This window comes from Miscanthus floridulus, chromosome 11 (genome assembly GCF_019320115.1).
Source record: "Miscanthus floridulus cultivar M001 chromosome 11, ASM1932011v1, whole genome shotgun sequence".
Classification (NCBI taxonomy): domain Eukaryota; kingdom Viridiplantae; phylum Streptophyta; class Magnoliopsida; order Poales; family Poaceae; genus Miscanthus; species Miscanthus floridulus.
In genome coordinates, this window is record NC_089590.1 from 50,867,271 (window position 1) to 50,891,238 (window position 23,968).

Below are 23,968 nucleotides of genomic sequence, written 5' to 3' on the forward strand. Positions count from 1 at the left end.
ATTTCGGCCGGCCGGCCTGGCGGCGGCCGCGACACGGCAGTGAGCGAGGCGGCGGCGGCACCGCCGAGCCGGGCGGGGCAGGGCGGGGTAGGCTGCGGGGGCTAGCGGCCGGCGAAGTTAGGGGAGGGCGGGCTCGTCCGGCCGGAGTGGTTGGTGGGCGGGGAGGTCGCCGGCGGCCTGGGCAGTTGTCGAGGTGGGCAGCGAGGCAGTGGCTCGCTGGGGAAGATGAACAGTGACGCAGAGGAGAGGAAGCTGAGCGAGGGCGGGCGCGTGTGCAGCCGCTATTGGTGCTGGCGCGCGTGTTGAGGAAGAGTTCCGGGGATGTGTCGACAAGTTCAATTAGGAGCAACATCACATTTCACTACATACTCCTAGCATTATTGCAGCGCTGGTCAGCTCCTTCTCCACTGATGGGGACATCTGATGAATGATCAACCATAGTACTCCCAATCAATCAATCATGTACGAACCAGTGGCAGCAATACCCCGTTCGTTTGATCGTATGAGCCAGGCTTATCAATCATAATACATTATTTTTTTCTCACAACAAAGCAACATCAGCCAGCTTATTACTCACGGAAACTATCAAACGAACGTGGTGTTGCTTTGCCCTGAGTCGTTGACCACGCAAAAAGATGGTTAAGTTGGCTCCCACCCTCCCAGCCACAGCAGAGTGTTTCAGGATTTCCGCACTACTACCCGCAAGCTCCGTCTCTGTTATTTGATCCGCAGCAGATTGGGCCTACCAATGGCACAGAAAGTACAAGCCCTGCTGTATTCACATTCTGACTGTACGGGCAAAACAAAAAGGAGACGATCGCCTAAATATACTGTTATTACAACAAATAATTTTGATTTTTGAACTTGAGAGGGATGACGAAGCAAGGTTGAATGGGAGTGGCACCAAGGAGCCGGAATTATTCTATAACAAAAAATGAATGTGTGGATGGAATTATGACATAAATCAACGTGTCTCTCTGACTACAAAGCAGTGAGGAGCTTATTTGCAGCACAGCAAAGTTAAGGGATGGATGTACTGTCAATTATGCTTATGCACTTGAGTCTGCAGTGGTTGCCTTTGCTCGATCGGCTTCAATCATAGCCTTGATGTAGAATTCACCTGCTTTGTAGGAAGATCGAACCATTGGCCCAGATGCAACATAGCGGAACCCCTGCCATTTACAACGAAGACAAGGCAATTTTGTCAGCACCCCAGCTAACTATGAGCAATGCGGAAAATGACTGTGCTTGAAGATCGTTAACAATGAGAGAGATTCTGGGAACTAATAAGAACAATGACAGTAATCAAGTCCGCAAATGAATCGATGCTGCAGCATAGGTGAAATTGCAAGTTTCTAGAGCCTTATTTCGCTAGCACAACTAAGTTTGGATTACCAAGATAGAATCACAGAAGGAATGAACATTCTATTGACGATTCTTCCTTTTGCAGCATTCCAAATTGCCAAACAATGGTGTTTAATAATCAGCAAAGAGGCATCAGAGTCGATAAACATATTTATTTTGTATATACTGTGAAATTTAGTATTATGGTTGATAATAGGCTTGCCATGTATAGGATGACCAAAGGAATGTGGCTGCCTCCAAATGCCTCATACAATGTGAAAAGCTAAAGACACATCCGAGAAAGATAGGCATACCATTTCAACACCAAGCGCCCGGTACTTCTCGAAAGCTTCAGGCGTAACATACTCAGAGACAGGCATGTGGCGTTTTGATGGCCTCATGTACTGGCCAAATGTTATAACATCAACACCAGCAGCCCGCACTTTTTCCATGGTGCTAATAACCTGATCTGGAGTCTCTCCGCAACCCAGCATTATTGATGTCTTTGTAAGGGTACCAGGAGGAGCATACTCTTTTGCCATTTTCAGAACATCTATAGACTGTTTGAAATTTGCACGATAGTCTCGGACATTTCTTTGAAGCTCTTCCACTGTTTCAATATTGTGTGCAAAAACATGCAATCCAGAAGTTGCAACCTTCTCTACACTGCTTGGATCTCCACGGAAATCAGGTACTGCAAAATTAGTAGTAAGGGTACTGAATATGGAATGGTTAATGCAATAATTTGACAGGGCCGATGATCAACTCCACGCTAATATGCAAGTAACCAAGCATACGGTGAGGAACATGTCTCTTACCAAGTGCTTCAATAAGCATTTCTGGCTTCAAAGCCTTTAACTTCTGTACTGTTTCAGCAAAGTGACCACTGCCCTGATCAGGTAAATCGTCCCGGTCAACACTCGTGATAACTATATATTCAAGGCCCCATGAGGCAATAGCTTGAGCAACATTGGAAGGTTCATCAGGATCCGGTGGAGGGGGTGTTCGAGATGTCTTGACGTTACAGAATCTGCAAATTAGTGATTTCTCAAATTCGTAAGCAACTATGGGCCTTATGTTTATTTCTTCAAAAGGTAAATTTCACATCACAAACAACAAACATCCTTGCTATCCAGGCTTACGCAAAACAAAACTATTGATGAAGCGGCTAAAACTATGTGGTCTAAACAACAAACCTGCAGGTACCCCAAAAATGGACATCAATCACACACAATAGAATAAGTATATTTTATATAGAATTGCTTCATACAGAAAAAACATCCATCTTATCGCCCCATCGCTAGATAGAACTACACAGTGGTCAGTGGTGTCTATGCATTTGTAAATTTAGATATCGAGAACATTCTTGCAACGCAACAGCTAGAGCAGTATAAAAGTGCCTAAAAAATCCAGAAGAAACATCTGAGCATATGAGGATGCAAAGTTCGATCATATGAATTCTAACAGTTCATGAATCAAGATAGAGCACACTGCAGCATGTTAGTCTAAATGTCTACCATACAGAAGCAAGTGAATAGCACATTCCAGTTACTAATTACTAATATATTGAATCCAAACATAATGCAATAAGGTCTCAGATCGCACAGCCTAAACATCTAAGCATCCGTCCACGGTACCACAAACAAAGCAGAAAAATGAGCACGACGAATCTCTTACCTGCAGCCGCGCGTGCAGGTGTCCCCAAGGATCATAATTGTGGCGGTGGCAGTGCCGGTCTCGCCGCCGGACCAGCACTCGCCGAGGTTGGGGCACCGGGCCTCCTCGCAGACGGTGTGCAGCTTCAGCTCCCGCAGCTTGGCCTTGATGGCCGCGTACTTGGCGCCGCCAGGCACGGTCTCCTTCATCCACTTGGGCTTGGGCAGCGGGCGCTGCCGCGTCCCGACCTCCACCGAGTACGCGAAGTCGCCCAGCGACGGCGCGTCCGCCTGCAGCCGCCGCCGCAGCTCCACGAGCCGCCCTGGTTCCGCGGCGGGAGGAGGCGATGGCACTGAGGGGTCGAGGGTTTGGAGGAGAGACGGGGTGGAGGAGATGGAGCGGGTGGGCGCCTGGGTCAGGGCCCGGGTTAGGGACGCCGCGAGGTGCTGGCGGCCGTGCATGGCTGCGGCGGCGGCGGCGGCGGCGGCAGCGGTTGGTGGGGCGTGGCCGCGTGGGGACTGCGGACGGGAGCGGTGGGGGGATAGTCAGGCGAGATGGAGTTTGTTGGTTGTTTGGTGAAGATGGGGATTCGCGGAAAACGTAACCACAATGAGGCGTCTTAGGTGATAGGAAGGCGTATTCGTGTGCCGTTCTGGAGAACTGGCCATCGTAAATCGATACCTCATATATCGGCTTTTTTTTTTAAGGTTGAAACTGTGTTTTTCTCTCGCAACAATTTAGCCGGAATAATATTTTTAGTGAGTTTCAGTTAAGTTTTAGACCAGTGAACGGGTCACATGATGAGCCATATTTAGATTCATTTACTCATTTGGAGATGGATCAGCGCTGATAGTAGGAGTGTGCTTAAAATTTGGAAAAACTGCAGCCATAGTAATATTTACAAAACCTCAGATAAGTGTTATTTTCTTAAAGGGACCAACGTTCCACTATAAGTGGCGGAGCTCGACCAAACGGCAATGGAATATCAAAGTCTAGCAACCTCAAAGTCACAAAAGCACAAGATTAATGGTGAATCACTTTGAGACAGAGGGACCACGGGGAATCAGACGTCCCGTAAGCGTCGGACGCCCCTGTTGATGGACCCGACGTCCAGAAGCATATCCGTTCCTATCCGCTCCTCTCCGGTCTCCGTAGATAAAAAAAACAGGCATTACTGTGACTGTGCTCCGCGACCGGCTCCGCCGCAGCTCCCACACACCTCCCTCTCTATCGCGCCTCCTGTCGGCCTTCCTCTCCACCGTCGCCGCGCCCGCATCGCCACGGCATGCTCACCGCGCAAGGCCGCACCACCCGACTGCTATTGTCGCCTCCACCGTGGGCACCGCGTGCACCCTATCGCCGGGGCAGCGATGTCGCTCACTGAGGCCGCACTGCTCCTTGCCCACTGCCATCCTCCTTCTCCACCGCGACCGCACAACCAGCTGTGTCGTGCTTCGCCCGCCTGGCTGCCATGTTTTGCTAAAAGCACATGTTGCAAACGCATGTTTCGAGTGTACACGTGTGTTGCATATGTTACAAAGGTTGTACACGTATGTTGCAAATGTCTGTTACCAATGTTTCGTCTGTGTTTTTCGGACGTATGTTGCAAGTATATTTATCTGGATGTTGTATATGTTTCGCACATACGTTGCATGTGTATTATCTGGATATTGCGTATGTTTACAATGGTTTTTCAGGTGTTTTCACGTGTTTTTTCCAAGTGTTTCATAAGCATGTTTAAGTGTTCAATCTATCTTTAGACGTACTCTCTCCGTCCATGAAAGAATACAATTCTAATACAGTGTTATGGTTTTGTGTCTTAAGTTCGATCAATTATAAATAAAAAATATTAATATTTATGATATTAAATAAATATCATTATATTAATTATAAAATGTCTTTTTATAATAAATTATTTTGGAGCTATAAATATAAATAGTATTTACTATAAATTTGATCAAACGTGAGCTATTTTTGCTAGCACGCAACCCGTAATTGTATTCTTTTCTAGACGGAGGGAGTATGTTACAACTGTTGTATATGAATGTTTCAAAATCAGATCAGGTATGGCATCGCTCCTTCTCGCCTTCTGCTGTATCGTCTCGGTGTGTCTTCTCCGGACGCCGGCAGGGCATCCATAGGACGCTACGGTCGGATCCTTCCGAATCGGAGGCGCCGCCTCCTTTGATCCTTTCCCTCTTGTCGCTCGGACGACGCGGGCCCCGCGTGGAGCGCGCGAAACAAAGTGCAACGCGCGAGCGCCCGGACGTGCTAGCCTACGCTACCGTCCAGGCCAACGATTGCGATTAAAGTCTACAAAGGGCAAGTGGACGAGATGAAAATTCAAAAAAGGTGCTTTTCTGACCCAAGCTGATCTGCAATTCACTCGTACTTTAACTCTTGTTCTAGAACTGAGGATTAGAGCCTTTAAAAAAAATCGACACTGGTACAAAGAGCTGATGGGCATACTTTTTTGGTATCCTAATGTCATCCATGTCACTACCTACCCAAATCAGCTTGACTATGGTGCATTCTCAAGCATTTTGTAGAAATTCTCCAAGAACACATGTTGTTCCGTTGATGGGAGAATCCTTACCAAACGGTTTTAGGATTCAGAATCAGAACCAAAAAATATATATATTTTAGTTTCTTAAAAAAATATTTCAGGGTTCTCCAAAAACCTGAAAAAGCCTAGTTTCATGAGAATCAAAATCAGTCTCTTCAGGAACCTTTTTATAAAACTGAAAGCTGCCAAACGGGGCTCTATAACAAATATAACCCTCCATTTGTTTTTACAAGGAGCATCCATTTCTTTTATAAGGGGCACACGCATTTTTGGATTCAGAGTTCATAATCGTCAGCTAAGAATCAGCCTATGCAAACCTTTTTTTGTGCAAAAGTCATATCTTGGATCCGTATTTGAAAGCACTCTCTTATATTTATGATTTGTTGCTAGAAACATTATATTATAAGAGAAAATTATAGATCAAAGCATACCAGGTCAAATCACACCTGATATTTTGAATTGGAGGGAGCACAATGCTCGTGGACCTGGTTGCCTCTAGTCTTAGCTTAACTCGGTATGAGTTCAGAAAGAAAATCCTGGGATTACAATGATAAGCTTGCATTCATTAAAAAATGGTTTTTCTTATATATTTTTCAATCTTTACCTGTCGAAGCTACAAATGTCTCAGAAAAAACAACCCTGGTACAGACACATAATTGTAAAAAAAAAAAACTACAGATAGGCTCCCCCTACCACAAATTTACAACAGTACACGAACACCTGCAGCTCACGGAAGTAAAATGTTTTCTTGTTAGACTAGAGTGTACAAAAATGGAGCGCTTCTGAATTGTTCCATTTGCTTGTGTGAAATAACATATCGAAGTGTACACGATGGCCATCTTGCTCGCTGGTATCTTTGCCGGAAGCAAGTTGGCAAGCTCACCAAGAGTTATCTGATGAGCAATTGTTTGTAAACTACACAAGTGTGCCAAGAGTTCCAGAGCAAAAGCCACAGTGCATTGATTCACCTATTTCTGGAACTTGGAGATGCAACAGGAGCTACTCAATTGCAGCAATAGGAAAGCAACATCAGTTGAATTTGCCGATTTCCATCTTCTTCTTGATTGCTCTTTGGCTATGGTATACAAATGAATCTATGATTCCAGAAACAGTGAACACACCTGCACATCAAGAACAATAATTCTTAGGTAATAGGTGCAACTGCTCCAAGGATGTAGAAGACTTGGTTTAATGCTCGAAATTCCTACTTTAGATACCTTGAAGACATAACTAAACCAGGAATGGTCTAAATCAGTCAACAACCAGAGAGAGAAGAATCAGCAACCACAGTTGCAATTCAGCTCTCACTGATGGTCTACCAGCTTTACCTCTACCATTGGCTATATTTTACACAGAAACACAGCTTTTACGTTGTTCATGGTCAAGCTGGCAAAGGGGGCAAATGCATGTTCAACAGGTCAAATGTTCAACTGAATTACAAGTGTGTACAACAAATATACTTGTTGTAAACAGAAAAGGTGCATGACAGAGAGATTAGTTAGCATAAACAAAAATGGACAGATGGAATCATTACCTCCAACAATAGCGCAAACATTAGTTAAAAAGTGTAAAAATGACACATGTTGTTCCGTGAATGTGACCTGTAAAAGCCATTGATGAAAAATTACACTCCTGTACTGCAAAACGCATGTCAAGCAACTACAGATACAATGATTTCCAGCAAATCCAAATTTTACCATTACTGAAGGAGAATAAGCAAATCTCACATAAAAAAAACAAAAGCAAATGAGTAAAGTAGGCTACCCTTGCATTATCTATCTGCAATACAGTATCAAATGTAAAGTACATCGAGATGGTACCTTGATTGGAGAAAGGTCATAAAAGAAGAACACGCCAGGAAGAGCCTGCATCCGACCACTCTCACCACTTCTAAAATGTTCCGTTACAGAGAACTGTGGCAATGAATTACAAGGAATGCTTAAAATCACAATAGATACCGATATGTGCATCAGCAGCATGGTGTTTGCCCACAAAAAGAAAAAAGAAAGAAAGAAACAAAGAAATTACCTGATTAGAGAGAATAATGTGTTCATTTATGTCAGTGTAGACTGTAGGAACAACCTGGAAGACCAGAGAAAAGAATAGTTTCAGATATTTTGAATTAAGTCATTGGTGTAACAGTAAGTGTAAGAATATATAGAAAACAAGAAAAAACACAGGAGCAATCTAACTAGAAAGAGAACATATCGTTTGATACTTCTTTTAATTAGGTCTCAAAGGATAGGACAAACCTTGATGAAGTATTGATACATTCCATATGATGAATGCTGCACCCAATTTGCCCTGCATGTTTAACAAGTAAAGAATCTTAGATTCTCACTTAGATGCACCCTAGTAACAAACCCAGAAAACAAATATATGAAATAAAAATAACATTATAGGAACAGGAAACTACCCGTTGAGTGGATTAACAACACCAGGAAAGTATTCTCCAAAACTTAGTCTGTTTATCTTATGGCTGACCTGGCATTGTAAAGAATAAAATGGTTAATGTTAATGCAATGATGCTAGTGAGAAAATGACAAATCTTCCTGTCAGTATGCACAGCTATAAAAATCATTTACATATTTTCTCAAGTATGATTACATTGAAGCTGTCCTTCTGGAACGGAAGCAAGTCATGGACGTGCACATTTGACTGCTGGAAACTTTTCCCTGGAGCAAAATGGAAATTCCCAGCAACCTTATTAACTTCAATGAAGCCATAAATATTGCATCCTTCACCTTCTTCATCCTTTATACTTTGAAGAAAGCCCTCCCTTTTGCACTACAGAACACCACACATCTGACATAATAATTGTCTTGAAGGTAAAGGGGACATTGACTACATAAAGTGATATTTTCTTTTTGGTAGTTACAACAGATGTTCTTTTCTGGTAATTACATCAAATGGTTCTACCTGGTCAAGCGAATCTGGATTTGATACACCCCAACCTTTTTTCCTATAGGCTTCGCGAACATCTTCACACGAGTTACAACATTGACCATCAGACTACATCGAATAAGGAAAGATGTTAGCTCAAAAATTCATAAGAAAACAGCAGATGAACTATATATCTGTAGGAGTATTATACAAGGACAACAGATTCTAAAGCAATCATGTAATTTCTTGCACAGTAAGATAAATGAAGACGTGTTAACAGAAAGATATATGCTAAAGAAACTAAAAATGGCCTGACTCACACAGATATATTCGATAGCCCCATTAGGTCTGACTTTTGCTCTGTAGTTCATAGGTGTATACAGGACTCAAATTAGGGGTGTTATTGAAAACTTCGCCGAAAAGAGTTTAACATGGCCCAGCTATTGACATGAGCTGACATTATGTATTATGAACTTACGATGTCATCTTTCGCAAGAGCTAGAACTAATGAAAATGTTAATTTAAAGAAAGGCAACCTTACTGAGACCTGGCCAAAAGCGAACAGTAGACTAATAAAATCACAATTCATAGCGTGGCTGGGGATATCAAAGTGATTGCGGGTGATACTATGCTTTCAGCTGACCAAGTTTTTTATAAGGTACATAGCATGGCTGGGGAATGGGGATATCATTAATAAGGAGGCAAATGTCACTAGGAAAAATGGCAGAGTCAGCAGATGGTCTCCAAGTCCAAGGATGCCAGAGATAATCAAAATAAATATTGATGGTCCTTTTCTTGCCAATTAGAAGAAGGGCAGTTGGGGTTTTATTGCTCGTGATCATGAAGGCTCAGCGGGGTCATGGCTGGCGCTGGATCAATAGATGTTGTCCATGATGCCCAGTGTGCGGAGATGGTGACTTGGAGGATGGCTCTGGAGGCAGCATCAGTTAATGGTATGATGACGATCGTCATTGAAACAGATTGTTCTTGCCTTGTCAGTGCCCTGAAGTCCACAGCTTTTGATCAAGCTCCTGCCAGTTTCTGGTTTATGGACACTAGAATTTTTATGAGTCTCAATTTCATATTTGCTGATGTGGTGTTTGTACCCCGTGATTGTAATTGGTGTGCTCATGAGATGGCACACCAGTATCTGTACAGGGACCTGGGTGAGCATGTTTGGCTTGACCCCCTCTCGAACTTTGTAACAGCACTTGCACTACGTGGTGTGATGGATCAGTGGTGATTGATCAATAGACAAAGGAGGTGAATTTCAAACAACAACAACAACAACAGGATTCGTTTAGTCTAAAGTAGTCTATGCAACACAAAAGGTAGTAATACAATTGCGTATTTTGTGGGCCAGGGATAGATATTATCTCACAAGAGATAGAAGCATACTTCTTGTGCACCATAACATGAGCCACAATAGGTTTCATTGTGTTCAAGCCTTCCACCATGATGTTGTAGAGGTGCTTCCATCTGTTGAAAAGGCAAAGGATATGTGCATCTTTAGGTATAACAAAACATGTATGGATTTGAGCAATACAAAACACCTAAAGACAATTCACTTGTGAAGCCAATAAGTGTTATGTAATGCATCAAGAAATAAGTCAGATATTATGTGCAGAACAAATCACATGCTAAGAAACTAGGACTGTACAAAAGGAAATGTCATAATAATACTCCATATTTGGATTGTTTCAAAGAACCTGACTTTGAGGCAGTGTTGTTATACATTCTACATGCTATAGGTGTGACTTTTAACACCACAAGAGATGATCTCACCTTCATCCCACCAACTGCATCTTGTCTAGTCGCAATAACATTGCCATGGGCATCAATTCGCTGCTTGAATATATCATGTTTCTACATAAGAGCATTAAACTGGAACAAGTTAGTTACCACAAGTCTGCAACCATCAGTTATTGAACATAACCTGTAACAGCTAAAAAGCTGAATACACAAATGCATACCACATCTAGGTGCTCCTGTCCACTGATGTCCATTGCATCCAGGCTAATTATAGAACATTGAAGGGCTGGAAAGGTGACATCAAACTGCATTTTAAGCATCAGAAAAGGTAGATGTCAACAAGTGTCTGAACATAAATTAGTATAAATTAGAATGCCAAAGTTATCATGTACGAAATAAGTTCTGGTAAGCCAAGGTCCAGTGTTAGAAAATATACAAGAATGAAGGAACAACTAGCAGGCAAAAAGAGCTTAAAAAGAAATGAGTGTTTGCGAACAGTTGGTAAAGGGTGACAATGAAATGGTGCAAGAATATAAAAGCTGTACATTACATTTATGCGAAGTGTTTCTCCCCTTGAAGTATCAACCCTTAGCGTTGTCTCAGTAACTGCATGGAGATATAATCCTGCATAGAGAGACATTAACTGGTAAATAAGGACAAATCATGAATAGCAAAAGAATATAAAGTTGTTGATCGGTAGAATGATTTCTTTGGTTAACCTTCTTGTTGGTAGGCTATTCATCCAGTAAAGAAAGCAAACCCAAAGTTTCAAATATCCACACACTAGAAACCTGATATCTAAAACAATGAGAGCAAAAGGGCTCCTCATTTACTTCAGCAAAACATGTGGGTACTAGGTAAACTTAAATCTCATTTTTCCTGCCACAGTGAGTAAATCTGCTTCTGAATTTCTGATGAAAATGGCCCTTACATTCGGCAACAAAGCAACCAAGCACAAAGAGAAACAGCCTTTTATCTCAAATTTTGCACGGAACCAATAATTACGTATGCAAAATTGCGATTTCTAGTTGATATTCTCTACAAGCTAATATAACATGACAGGTCAATGCCTTATTCACTAACCAAAAGAGAACGAAAGTTAACAGCAGAATCTCCCGAGCTTCGTAGCTTGAGTTGAATCCTGGTATAATACAAAGCACAGTAAAATAACATCTTGCGCGGTCGAAATAGGCACTCAATTCCACTCTCGGCAACCCAATTACGCGTGATCAATTCCACCCGCTCCAACAAATCCCGTAACCACGACACCAGATCTCGACGCATCCTGGGGAGAACGCCAGAATCGTAATGCGACAGGGGTCATCATACCCTCATCCATCTAGCACCACCCACGCGGTCAAACCTAACCAGCCGATCTCAGAAACAGGTACAAGGGAAAGGGATCGAGGCGCAGCGGGGAGAACAAGGAAAAAGCGAGACGCGTACGGAGCTCGGAGACGAAGAGGAGGAGCATGACAACGGAGGAGGCGAGCGTGATGATGCCGCCGGAGAGGGTGCTGCTGTAGAAGTCCTCGTTCACCTTGGGGTACGCGTCCAGGCTGCGGAGCTTCGACAGGAGCCCGTCCATGGCGGCTGACGGGATCTCGGAGTCGGAGGCGGAATCGGGCGGAGAGGCCGAGCTCGTCCCTTCCTCGCTATTTCAGTTTTCTTTGGGGGCGCTGAATTAGCGAATTGTCCTCGTCATGAATCATTAGCGAATTGTGTCCTGCGCCTTTGTATAGCGGTATTGGTTTTTTCGCCCTTTTTGGAAAGGTGCAAAAACGTCCACGAATGCTCCCGTTTGACTTTCTTGTTTTCACGCCTGAAACTGCTTGACTGGCCGTTTTCCACCGTCAGATTAACCATTCTTCCTAATTCAGCATGGTACGGTACAATATATACTTCTAAAGCATACCTTCTAGCTTGATTTACATTTTTGCTCTTTGCTCAATAATTTTGATTCAATATCATTTGTAGTGTTACTGTAGTTGAATCCACATCAAAGTACTTTGTCAGCCACAACGGTCTGAGCATAGAACTCGAAACTGTAGAGGGCATAGAGCAAACTCCAAACTCCGATCCATTTTAGGGCTTCATTTTGGCTTGATAAGCATTCAAGCTTATACAAATTAGCTAACCATTCTAACTGAAGATCGTTCGAGCCCGAAGGAACCGAACGAGTCCTTAGTGTGAGCATCACATGGCTGACTCTAGACTCTTTAATTTACGAGAAAATTCTTTCATTGTCATTGAAAACTATAACAATTTCTTTGTTGCCATTCAAAATTACATGTTCTCTTCATTGCCATTAGTTTTAGATTTACCGTTCCCTCGTTGCCATTGCTGTCACATAGGAGTCACGGCGTGACTTCGCTCCCATACCAGGTGTTTATTGATCTCGCCGTCGCCCTTCAGTGCCTGCCCTCTCGCCGGAGTTTATTGATCTCTGCCTTCACGTGTGCATGGCCTGCTGCCTGCACGTGTGCTCACCACCGCCTGGCCGGAAGGCATGGAGCTGGGAGAGCTTCGCCGGCCGTACGCAGTTGGCCGAGCCGAACTGGTTGGGGTAAGGCTGGCGGCGGTGAGCCCCTCGCGAAAAAAATGAAGAGTAGTACGATAAGGCTGGCGGCCTGCTGCGTCGTGCCGGTCCACCGCCCGTCCTTGTCACTCACATCAACCATCCACACGAACGTACCCATTTCTTTCTTGCTTGCTCTGGTCTGGTAGCGTCGCGGAAACAAATACTCCAGCTACCGATTTCTTTCTCCGTTCATCCATCGTTGTTCCACCCACCTACAGCTGCGACCCTGCGACGGCAACCAGATGACGACGGCAGCACGGCCACGGCCACGCCGCCTCCTGCAGCCTGGATTCCTCCAGATGACGACGGCGGCACGGCCACGGTCACGCCGCCTCCTGCAGCCTGGATTCCTCCGCTTGCTCGGACACGGCCTCTGCTCCCACTGTCTCTTCCTGCTCTGCTTCCTGGTGGTCGCCTTCGCCTCCGGCTCCTCCGCCGGGCGCGTGGTCACCAGCTTGCCTGGCTTTGACGGGGACCTCCCTTTCCACCTCGAAACAGGGTGCGTGCCTACGTGGTTACCTTCCGTGGACTAGTAGTAGTATTCTTCTTCTTCCTCATCATCCTGGTGTACTACTAGCTCACGGCACATTTAGGATTTAATTTGGCTGCTGTTGCTCTGAAACTGGAAACTGAATTTGGTGCGTGGTAAATCAAAGGTACGTGGAGGTGAACGAGGACGCCGGCGTGGAGCTCTTCTACTACTTCATCCAGTCCAAGTCCGAGTCCGAGTCCGGCGCTGCTAGCGATGCCCCTTTCCTCTTCTGGCTCACCGGCGGCGACCGCTGCTCCGTCTTCAGCGGCCTCACCTACGAGATTGGTAAGATACGAGATTGGCAGCAACGGCAGCAGCAGTGCAGCAGCAGTAGCAGCACCTTGGCCGCGCCCTCGCCGCACACCGTGCACCGTGCACGTCCTCCCGTACGCCGGCAGCGACGATGTCCCGGCCTCCTCCCCGTGCTCCCCCGCGCCTACTGCTCTGGCTCCGGCGGCAACATTCTCCCCGCAGCAGCACGACTCATCGTCGTCGGTGCTGCCGGTGCCAGCGCCAGCGGCGCCTGCAAGTTCGCCTGCTGGGCATCGAGCGCCTGCTGCATCTCGCCGCGGAGCGCGTTGGCCGCGGCCTCGTTGGACTGCGCCAGGTCGCGCCACACCTGCGCCTCGACGTAGAGGCTCTTCACCCGCTCCTCGAACGCCGAGTTGTTGAGGCGGCCCATCCGCTGGATCTCCTCCTCGGCGCGCAGCCACTTCGCCGCCGCGGCCTCCACGGTGGCCACAACCTCCAGGGCTCCTCGCAGCGCCGGGAACTCCACCGTCGCCGCGTGCTGGCAGCCTCGCAGCGCACGTGGACAGCCGCCTTCGCGTCTTCTCTGCGCCAACCAACCACGCCGGTCGACGCTAGCTGAGCACCTAGAACTCCCCTTCCCGCCCCCAGGCCGCGCCCGCGGTCCCCTCGCCAGAACGCACAGCGCCGCCGCCGCCGCTGCCGGCTGGTGCAGAGCCGCGCCGCCGCTGCAACCGCGCTGCACACGCGACGCGCGCACTGGATGTAGGCCTCCGGCCGGTCAGCGCCACCGCCCGAATGCACGACCGCTCAAGGACGCCGTGGAGAGAGAGACGGCGTGACGTGCAGTGTGCAGCGGAGCGGGAGGGAAGTGATGACGCGTGGGAGCGAAGTCACGCCGTGACTCCTATGTAACAGCAGTGGCAACGACGGAACGAAAAATCTAAAACTAATGGTAACGAAGGGAACATGTAATTTTGAATGGCAATGGAGAGATTGTTATAGTTTTTTATGGCAATGAAGGAATTTTCTCTTAATTTACCCCGTGCACTTGTGCTTCATGTACTTGCTCAGAGAGGCCAATGCATATTTAACGGCCTGATCGCTGGGCTGGGGCTGGCTGGGCTGGCTGGCCAGCCTCCTCAGATGGCTAAGCTAAGCATGGGCGCTCGTTGTCTAGTCTGGCATAGATCCCCGTTCTCTGTGTGCACGGTACACCACATGGTCGACGGTCACCTGCTTCGGTTCTGATCCGATCCAAACTTGATGACTTTCCCGCATCTTGCCTGCCACTTAGTAATATTTTTCCAGCAGAATACATGTACACTGAATGCCTTTCCAAGCTCTTCTGACTACATATATCACCCTCATTAGCTATAGCCTCTTCAACTCTTGGATCTTGAGTTGTTCAGCATGGCCGTCAATGCAGTCTCCTTCGCCGTCCTCCTTTCCTTCGTGATCTTGGTACGTCTCACTCTCTTGCATTGTCCTGATAATGTCATGCTTGGCCGTCTTTTTTCTCATCGGCATCCATTTTGCCCGCCGGATCAAGACCACCGTCGCCGGGCGACCAGGTAGTGGTGCCCCTGCAGAGCTCTGACGACGCGGCCGGGAGCTACGACTACAGGTGCGTGTACACGATCTACGTGGAGACCGGGTCGATCTGGAAGGCCGGGACGGACGCCGTGATCAGCCTGGCTCTCCGTGCCGCCGACGGCGCCGGCTTCACCATCCTGGACCTGGCCCGGTGGGGCGGGCTCATGGGCGCCGGCCACGACTACTACGAGCGCGGCAACGTGGACATCTTCAGCGGCCGGGCGCCCTGCCTGCCGTCGCCGCCGTGCCGGATGAACCTCACCTCCGACGGCTACGGCCCGCACCACGGCTGGTACTGCAAGTCCGTGGACGTCACCGCCACGGGGCGCCACGACGCCACGTGCGCCAAGGCCGGGTTCGGCGTCGAGCAGTGGCTCGCGAGCGACGCGCCGCCGTACCAGCTCTACGCCGAGCGTAGCTTCTGCGCGAAGAGTGACACGGATGAGTGATGCTGTCGGAACCGGATGCCACTGTAGTGGGCTTCCAGTCTTCGTGTCATTTCTGTCGTTTTCTTGCGTCGTTTGCTCTTGTTCATGGAGATGTTTGAACTCGTTGGTGGTGTAGCAGGCTAGTAAGAGCATCTCTGACAATTATTACTATTCCATTCCCCATAATACAGAAGATTGTGGTTGCTTCAACAGATGAGTCAGATTACTCATCGTATCCCTAATGCTTAAAAGGAAACAAGGAGAATTCAAGTACCATCACTGAATGCAGTGCATAACAACATGAGAAAATCACAGTCCTACAAGCACAAGTAGGAAAAAGAACAAGACTTATAAATTCAACCAAACAACCTACTTCAAGATGAGAAGAATAAGATAAGGAAACCCGCTTTGTTTTGTGGCAATCTTGGTTATTAAGCTAGTGAGTGTGAGGATCGCAATTCACAAAACCAAGCAGATCAAAGGAGCAAGGTGGCCTTGGCATTATCCAATAGAAAGGGCTCATGCACTGTTCTTGCCTGGGAGGTGGCATGCAGACCAAAGAGCAAGATGGACTTAGCATTATCAAACTTAAAACCCCAGAATAATGTCCTGCTCAAATTGCTCGACAAATTTTGCAATCATGCAGACTTTCCTTGGGTGCAACTCGCTTGAAAATGTCTATACAAATTGAATGCTACTACTCCACATGCTAGAAGCCCAGCTGGCTCCTTCTGGTGGAGGGACATAGAGTGTAAGCTTGCTGCACTCCAGGCAAAGGATACTCCTTGCTGTTTTGAAAAGACCTTAGGAGCACTGGACCTGCACTTTAGCTTCCCTTAGTTGTTCTCTTTTGCCAAAAAGCCAAACTGCTCAGTGAGATTTTTTCTAGATAATCATTTCAACAGGAACTTCTTCTTGTCACTGTCTCCACAAGCTTCTGATCAACTATTACAGTTCCAATCACCTCTCCAAGGCAAAGCCTGGGACCCTGTTCTCATGACAGCTGGTAATACATTTGTGGTTCACTCCTTCGGCTAAAAAAACATATTTACTATTGTTAGGAACCTTGCTAGTTTCACCTCTTTTCAAATGGTTTTAGAGTTCGACCATCGTTGGCAAACATAAATTCTGGTTTTGGCTTCTTTTAAGGGACATACTATGCACCAGAAACTTGCTCAAGAGAAAAAAAAAATCTCTCGATGACTATAATTGTGTTTTGTGCAATTTAGGAGTTGAGGAAACAATCTTTTCTTTGAATGTCCCCTTAAGTCAGTCTTCTTGGACCCCTCTGCTCATTGTCTAGAACTTGTCACTCCAACCGCTGGATATGATCATTGAAGCAAGAAACCAGTTTGGAAGCTGCATTTTCAGGGAGCTAGCCATCACTGCCAGTTGGACCATTATATCTGATAATGGTCATCTGTCACTCCCGATGGAAATCACATCTTAGGCCTTGTTTGGCTGCACTTGTATCTCGCTCCATCTCAAAATATAGAACCACAGAGCAATGTATGCACCCAATGCTTGATGCTTAGTGTGCCCTTTTTGTTCACTCTTGCAATTTTGCATGACAAAATCAGAAGAATACTGTATATTACATGTCCCGCAAAATGTTGAGAACTTAAATTTGAGGCATTATCTTCTCTGCTGGAGGGCATATGTCATCTATATTTACCAAACTGGAACATATATAATACAACACAAAACAATCAGATGGATCCTATGGCTGATAGGTACATCTCTTCTGAGTACGCAATGCTGTCCTCAAATCCTCAAATTAGACGGTGATGTTACATCTTTGACATACTACCAAAGATGGTAATAAAGCCTTCATCAGTCGTCATCCTTGAACTCCCTGATTAGCCAATCCAAAGCAAATAACCATTAGATATCTCCTTCTGACCAATTTTTATCTTGCTTACATTTATTTGGAACGTCGTTCAGGCCAAAAAATGAACTTATGAAGGAAAACATATAGGACCCTTCTCTTCTCATGGAGAAGCATCATAGGGAAAAGTCCCCACATGACAGGTTCCTAAATCATTCACTTCAACAATATGGACCATCTGTGTTAAGCAAATTAGCCTCTCCACAAAGGGCCTCATGTATGAATATCAAATTTTGCGACAACCTACATCTATGCACTATGGATGTGCATAGTTTCATTTTTTTTTAAAACTCCTAAGTCTGTTTTCTAAAGGGTTTTCACGATTCCACCAAGCAGAGTGTTTGCAATGAATATTTTCCCTAGTTCCATTTTGGGAAATTCAATAATATAGATAATGTTGCTCTGAAGTTGTTAATGTATATAAGGCTAGCAGTGATCAAAGGGGAACACGGGTGCTTACATGCAACAGTTTTAGATAAAAGCATATTACCTGCGGTCAAGATAGCGCGGTTGGATCCCAGTGCCTTGGCATGTAGTGCATGTCAAAGAGCCGATACCCTCGCAGTTGACACACTGTGATTCTTCAGTCTCTCCTGCACCAAGTACTACAGTAACAATGCCCTTTCCACTGCAAAACCTGCATACCTCTGGAAAATCAACAAATTCCATTTAATATTCAGAACCGTTGGATACTGTTTTGTAAAGGAAAAGAGAAGATGCATAGTTACATGGTAGTTATGTATGCATTGTGTGCAACATACCACCATGCCAAGTCCATTATCTATTTCCATCCTGACTAGTTGTCTAATTCACTGAAGCTCATAAAGGGAACTTGCAAGTCCTTTTGGTTCAAGGCTCTCATTGATATTGCAGTTTCAAAAAGGTGAATGTTTGTCATTTCCCGGGATACTCAATAACAGCTTTGCTACCAGAGTACAAACTTAATTGGTGCAGAATAAGTGAACAAGAGATAATATGTTTGTATTTCTTAATGCCATCATATTTAAGTATAGATATGGTCATGAAAGGTAGAGGTACAGGGACACATTCGTATTCGAGAAAGATGAAAGTTGCAGTAATAAACATTACTAAAACTTTGGTTCCGATTTTCTGACTCTGCAGTCTGCAGATGACAAAGCATTTTTCACCCTAGTCCTCTCTTCCTACTATTTTGTAAAACATTAAAAGGTCAGCCAAATAAAATACTAGTGCATAGGAAGAACTAAGATGCATCTTTTCTTTGATTAAAAGGAGAGCCTGGATGTAACCATGATATTTTCATTTTAACAAGGCAATCCTGTGACCAGATTTTGTGTGTTTCATCCAGCCACGTGGTTGTCCCAACAATGTTTAATTACACAACCTGCGCAATCTAAAGTGTCCCAACAATGCTTCACTCAGACATGTTAGAAATGCAAATTGGAATAAAGGAGCTAAGGCAATCTAAGGAGAAGAATCATCACATACGCGCGCCAGAACCACTGCAGGGGAAGCACGGCTGTGTATTCTCCCTCTTTGCCTGCATGAAAAAAAAGGGATCATTGTATTATTGCAACCGTTTTATGACTTGAAATAATAATAAATACTCGTACAGAACAGTGGCAAATACAATTAAGCTTGGATCTTTCAGTTTCAGTTAGCTGCTACTAACTCCCACTCCCAGCCCAATCAACGTTACTCCCAGTCCAATTAGACAGCAACAGCCTGTGAAGAGCGAACAGGTCGCAAGGAACTTAAAAAATTGGCGAATACTCACGGCATTGTCGATTTGAGTCTCGTAGAACACAGGGACACCTATTCCCACGGCGATGCTGACGACGCCCACCGATATGGCCACAATCTAGAGGCACCGAGAAATCAAGCTACGCGAGAATCAAGGGCATGGTTAATTTGGGTGGGCATCCGCAGCGTACCGTGTTCTGGTCGAGGTCAATGGCCCGGATGCGAGGGTACCGCGCTCCCGCCCTTCGCCGTCGGGGCAGCGCCGCCATGTAGGGCGAGGAAGGAGTGGAAGAGAGGAAACAGCAGGAGTGGAGCGTTGTGAGCGACGACGTGGAGGAAGCGGCCATGGCTGCGTCGTCCCCCCTACGTCACGCGTTGGCTGCGGACCGGGTCTCCGGAGGGCGGGCGGGCGCGGCGGTGGCCGTGACCCGGTGACCGGCTCCACCTCGCGTCGTGAGGAGGGCGAGCGGGGGAGGACTGGAGGAGGTAGAGAGACAGCCGGGGGCTCGTGCCGTCGTGGACCATGTGGATGTGGTATTACGCGGAGACGTGGCAGGCCCAGCCGCCCAGGTGCCAGAGTTCGGATGTGTGGGTGCTCGTGACTGGGGCCGGCCGGGCCTCGGGACGAAGAAAACAGCGTGGATGCATCGATGGAATTGAGCACCGGAATTTGAGAGGCTGCGGAACTCCCAGATCGGATAATATCCATCCGAAAGGATCAAGGCTGGCCACGAATGCCTGCTCTCCCGATCTCCTACCCTTCGTCTTTTCTTATCCGCAGTAGTAGCCAAAAAAAATCTCGGCTTCAGTGCGACAAGAGAGAAGCTGATCGTTAACTGTGCTGTTAATCTGACAACCATTGTCGCCATTTTGCTTTGACTGAATACCAACGGGTTGACGGCCATACATAATCATTTGGTTTATAATAAATAATAGATTAACGAGATTAATCCACTCGCCATTTGCACCGCCATGTCATTTCCGGTCGACAGTGTACAATGGCATGTGTCTATATGTGAAATTGCCAAGATTATTTTTACTTTCCAGCGAGTCCAAGCAGCCGAAAATGACGCGCATGCTTTCAGATTCAGAATATACAATACAAAGTGAAGCTCATTTTTTGAGGCCCATTACATTGCGCCATCCCCTGCAGCCCCGCTCATAGTCATCGTAAGAAAGTGAAGCTCATTTTACTCAAGGCTTCGCAGCGGCAGATGGGAATGGGAGAGCCTGGCATGGCATGGGACTGGCCGATCGGACTCGGGAGCGTCCTCGCTCCTGCCTCCGATCTCCATGCATGCTGCCGTTTCGGCGCACGATTATTGATGTGCCGCAACGGATCGGATCGGAGGAGCTCCTCTAAGATAGCATCATCATCGTCATCAGATATTTATAGTCGGCAGTGGGCCACCGGGTGCCTGCCGCTGCCGGTGCCGCACCACCACCTGCAGGGCCGTCTTTGTAATTTTAGAGGCCCTTGGCAAGCACGAGCATAAGGGCAAATTAAATTAAGAGATCTTTTAGAATGGTTAGAGATGCTTTTTAACGTCTCCCGATACCTACGCAAAATAGTCATTTTTATTGATTTTATTCGTCGAAGAGCAATATAGTCATTGTGAACAACCCTCTCACTCCCCACCCCGCCGCGCCCCACCCCACGCTGAACTCGCCTGGCTCCCAATCGCACGCACCTCGCTCTCTCCCTCGCCCTAGCCGCCGCCGCCCTACTCTCTCTGTAACACCTCTGGTGTTATGAGCTCGTTTAGCACCGTGATTTAGATCTAAGTAAAAATTTCAAAAACAGGTTTCTCGGATTTTTGATTTAAAACGTACTTGATGCGATGAGTGAATCCGGTGACTCAGTTTTGTGGACTTGAATCAACGCCCAAGTTAAATTACTCGGTGCGTAAAGATATTTAGGAATGTCGGACAATAATTCTAGCCGATAGATAGCGAACGATTTGTTCTATTAGATTAAACACGGAAAACGACTTTTATAAATAAAATAAAATCCATTAATAAATAGAACGATATATGTATATAGTTTTTGAATCTAATTTAAATTTGAACCTTGTTGAAAAGCCTTGATCTAGTGATATGTTTTTACGTATAGACTCATTTCAATCTCTATGATAATTGGTAACGTACCCACGACAGCTGGCCGTCTGGCCGCCTCATAAATTCAACGTGATTAGTGTGAAAGCACGAACTGACAAGAGAGAGAGAGAGAGCGCAGCAGCTTCATTTATTTTTCCTGGCTTACAACGTACTCGTTGCATGATAATTATTCACCGTCTCGTTCATGCCACTATTGTCCTGCGCCCGACGCCTTGTGCGAGCATCTTTGCTGCTGCTACGCTACCACTGTCTTTTGCCTTTAAGAAAGATGGCCGGCCTGCTGCTCGCATCGTCCCGTCGCTCTACAGAGCTGCCGAAGCACGCCGCGCTGTCCCTGCGTTAATAAAGTTGGACGAACCCTCGCGTTATTTTCCTCCTCCTTTTTCTATTTCTGTTTGCCTCTCTCTGATTGTCCTTGCCCTACCACTACTGTCTGCCTCTGTGCCGAGCTGAGCAACCGACGTGCCTATGCCTGCACGTGTATCACTGTTGCTCAGTCACATCGTAGATCAATCCGTGCCAAACCTATCTCTCCCTCCCTCCCTTTTTCCTTTGCTGCACCGAGCCTTCGCAGCATCGCCGCCAAGCCTCATACTCCTCCCTTTTCTTCTGGCTACATTGCTCTTCTCTGAGCCGTGCCATCGCCGCGCCTCCCGCGCCATTCCCGTCGCCGCGCGGGCACTGCTAGAACACCTTCGTGGACGAGCGCTTGCCCCTTGGCTTCGCACGGACCTGCTGCTCCTCGGCGCCCAGGCCGTAGTGCCCCACCGTTTGCTGCGCCTTTGGCCATCGACCGGCCACCACGCGCGAGCGCTGCCCTCTTTCCCCGTGACCCGGTCCAGTGTCTACACCTCGTCAAGCCACCTCGCTCCCATGGGCTCTGTCGCCCCAGCCTCCAGCGCCACCCGCACGCACGTCGTCGTGCCGCATCTCTTGCCGCCGTTGCTAATTTTTCCTCCATCTCGTGAGGGTGCGCATGTGCGCCGAGTCCACGCACCTCCCCGCGCTGCTCCACCTATGGCCGTAGCCCCACTACGTTGCCCATGTCGTGCCCTGCGCCGTCCTTTCGAGCGCCTTCCTCGTTGCCGCGATCGAGCAGGGCACCCATCCACCGTAGCTGCTCCTGCTGCCCGGCCACCATGTGCGCAGGCACGCCCCAGCCCTGCGTGCTCTGCACCCCCACCTCACCGTGGCCCGTAAGCCGCTCAAGAACACCGTCGCGCCAAGCTGCGACCGCAGCGCTCCCGCTGTTGTCTGCTGCCGCCGGTCGCCAGCGCTTGTGGCTGGACCACCTCGGTCCACGCCGTGGGCAGGCGAGCCGGTCCTAGCCGCGTACCTCCCCGCGAGGGTGCTCGTGCAACTCCCCGGCGGGACTCCCACCGCCGTCGTGCCTTCCCGGCCGAGATTGGTCATCGACCGAAGCTCCTCTGCTCGGTGCTCTGTTCGTGGAAGATGAAGAGTAGGGTAAGAAATGAGAATAGAATTAATACAGGGTCCTTATTGCTAAATACGTGACTCATACGAATAGCACATGCTGGACTGTGGATCAGTTTAAGGTAATCGCAAGGTCATTTTTGCAAAACTGCTAGGCCGGTTTGGGCAGGCCGTTCGTGGGCCGGCTTGCTGGGCCATTCGCGCCCGCGCGCTGGCCAGCCGGTGGCCGACGCACCTAGGCCGCTGCGCCATGCGTGCGCCTCACCCCTCTAGGCCTTGGTCGCGTGGGCTGCAGCCAGCCATGGGCCGCTGCCCGCGTGCACGCTGGTGGGCCGCCTGCTTGGCTGACTGGGCTATGGGTGCCTAGGCCTCTTGGCCGCTCGCATGGGCCGCGCTGGCCGAGGCCGGCCCAAGTGCCCATCTCTTTTTCTAGTTTGTGTTTAAAATGGCTGAAACTTGCAAAATCAATATAAAATTATGTAAGTGTCCAAAAATGATGAAACTAATTTTGTTAAGTTCCTAAAATCATAATTTATCTAATAGTATATTTTGTTCACATAGTTTGATAATATTCTTGGAAGCTATATAATTAAATGGAGATCCTTAATATTGTAAAAATATAAATTTGTAGGAATTTTCGTGATAAATCGGTGATAGTGTTGACTCTAAAAATCTTATAGTAAATTACTAATATTATTAGCTGCTCACTGTAATTTTTGTAGCTCTAGAGTAATTAGTTTGCTAGATAGATAATGATGCCCTATTTCGAATAAAGATTAAATCGATAGAATGAAATAACGAAACAACAGAGTTTGTATAACTGAAATACTATTTGGGAAATGACGCCTTTCTTGACAATGTTGATACGTAGATTAGTACATTAGTCATTAGAGCTAGCTTGTTAGTTCGCAATATGTACTCTATGTTAAGAGTTGTTGTTGTCGTGTTAATTAAATATTGCATCATCTCTGCATCGCATTGCATATCATAATAGGAACAACGACGGTGGATCGATGGTATCAACTGAAGTAGCTGAAACGATGGTGCCAAGGATCGTGCCGCAAAAATGGAATGCTAACTTTTGGTTATATTTTACCCAGACAAGCCCCGGTACATAACCCCTACTTTTCTGCACTTTAAATTATATTTGTGCATTAAGTTTTCAGAAGTTGAATGAAACCCACTTGCATATATATATATCTTCATCCCATGAGTCTTA

General features: G+C 46.8%; 4 protein-coding genes across 5 annotated transcripts; 1 reads left to right on the forward strand and 3 right to left on the reverse strand.

Moving 5' to 3' along the window:
- Positions 1-696: 696 nt before the first annotated feature.
- LOC136493082 (lipoyl synthase, mitochondrial) lies at positions 697-3,598 on the reverse strand. The gene is made up of 4 exons (XM_066489125.1): positions 3,022-3,598; positions 2,163-2,374; positions 1,659-2,038; positions 697-1,172 (listed from the first exon to the last, which is right to left on the reverse strand). Exons 1-4 carry the CDS (start codon positions 3,459-3,461, stop codon positions 1,050-1,052), a joined length of 1,155 nt encoding a protein of 384 aa, XP_066345222.1. The 5' UTR covers positions 3,462-3,598; the 3' UTR covers positions 697-1,049.
- Positions 3,599-6,091: 2,493 nt separating this feature from the next.
- On the reverse strand, positions 6,092-12,357 carry LOC136490695 (uncharacterized). Of its 2 annotated transcripts, XM_066486897.1 has the most exons (13): positions 11,648-12,357; positions 10,752-10,825; positions 10,423-10,506; positions 10,235-10,315; positions 9,848-9,928; positions 8,486-8,578; positions 8,174-8,353; positions 7,983-8,050; positions 7,819-7,870; positions 7,595-7,648; positions 7,387-7,479; positions 7,101-7,167; positions 6,093-6,687 (listed from the first exon to the last, which is right to left on the reverse strand). In XM_066486897.1, the coding sequence occupies exons 1-13, from the start codon at positions 11,787-11,789 to the stop codon at positions 6,596-6,598; spliced, it is 1,161 nt and encodes a 386-aa protein (XP_066342994.1). In that variant the 5' UTR covers positions 11,790-12,357; the 3' UTR covers positions 6,093-6,595. The 2 variants fall into 2 exon arrangements, with proteins under 2 accessions (XP_066342995.1, XP_066342994.1); XM_066486898.1 differs by lacking the exon at positions 7,101-7,167 and having other exon boundaries at positions 6,092-6,687.
- A 2,619-nt stretch (positions 12,358-14,976) lies between these two features.
- Positions 14,977-16,945, forward strand: LOC136491931 (PLAT domain-containing protein 3-like). The gene is made up of 2 exons (XM_066488128.1): positions 14,977-15,027; positions 15,102-16,945. The coding sequence occupies exons 1-2, from the start codon at positions 14,977-14,979 to the stop codon at positions 15,606-15,608; spliced, it is 558 nt and encodes a 185-aa protein (XP_066344225.1). The 3' UTR covers positions 15,609-16,945.
- Positions 16,946-17,099: 154 nt separating this feature from the next.
- LOC136490696 (protein SPA, chloroplastic-like) lies at positions 17,100-19,801 on the reverse strand. The gene is made up of 5 exons (XM_066486899.1): positions 19,389-19,801; positions 19,232-19,315; positions 18,943-18,994; positions 17,966-18,122; positions 17,100-17,442 (listed from the first exon to the last, which is right to left on the reverse strand). Exons 1-5 carry the CDS (start codon positions 19,542-19,544, stop codon positions 17,421-17,423), a joined length of 471 nt encoding a protein of 156 aa, XP_066342996.1. The 5' UTR covers positions 19,545-19,801; the 3' UTR covers positions 17,100-17,420.
- Between the last annotated feature and the right edge of the window lie 4,167 nt (positions 19,802-23,968).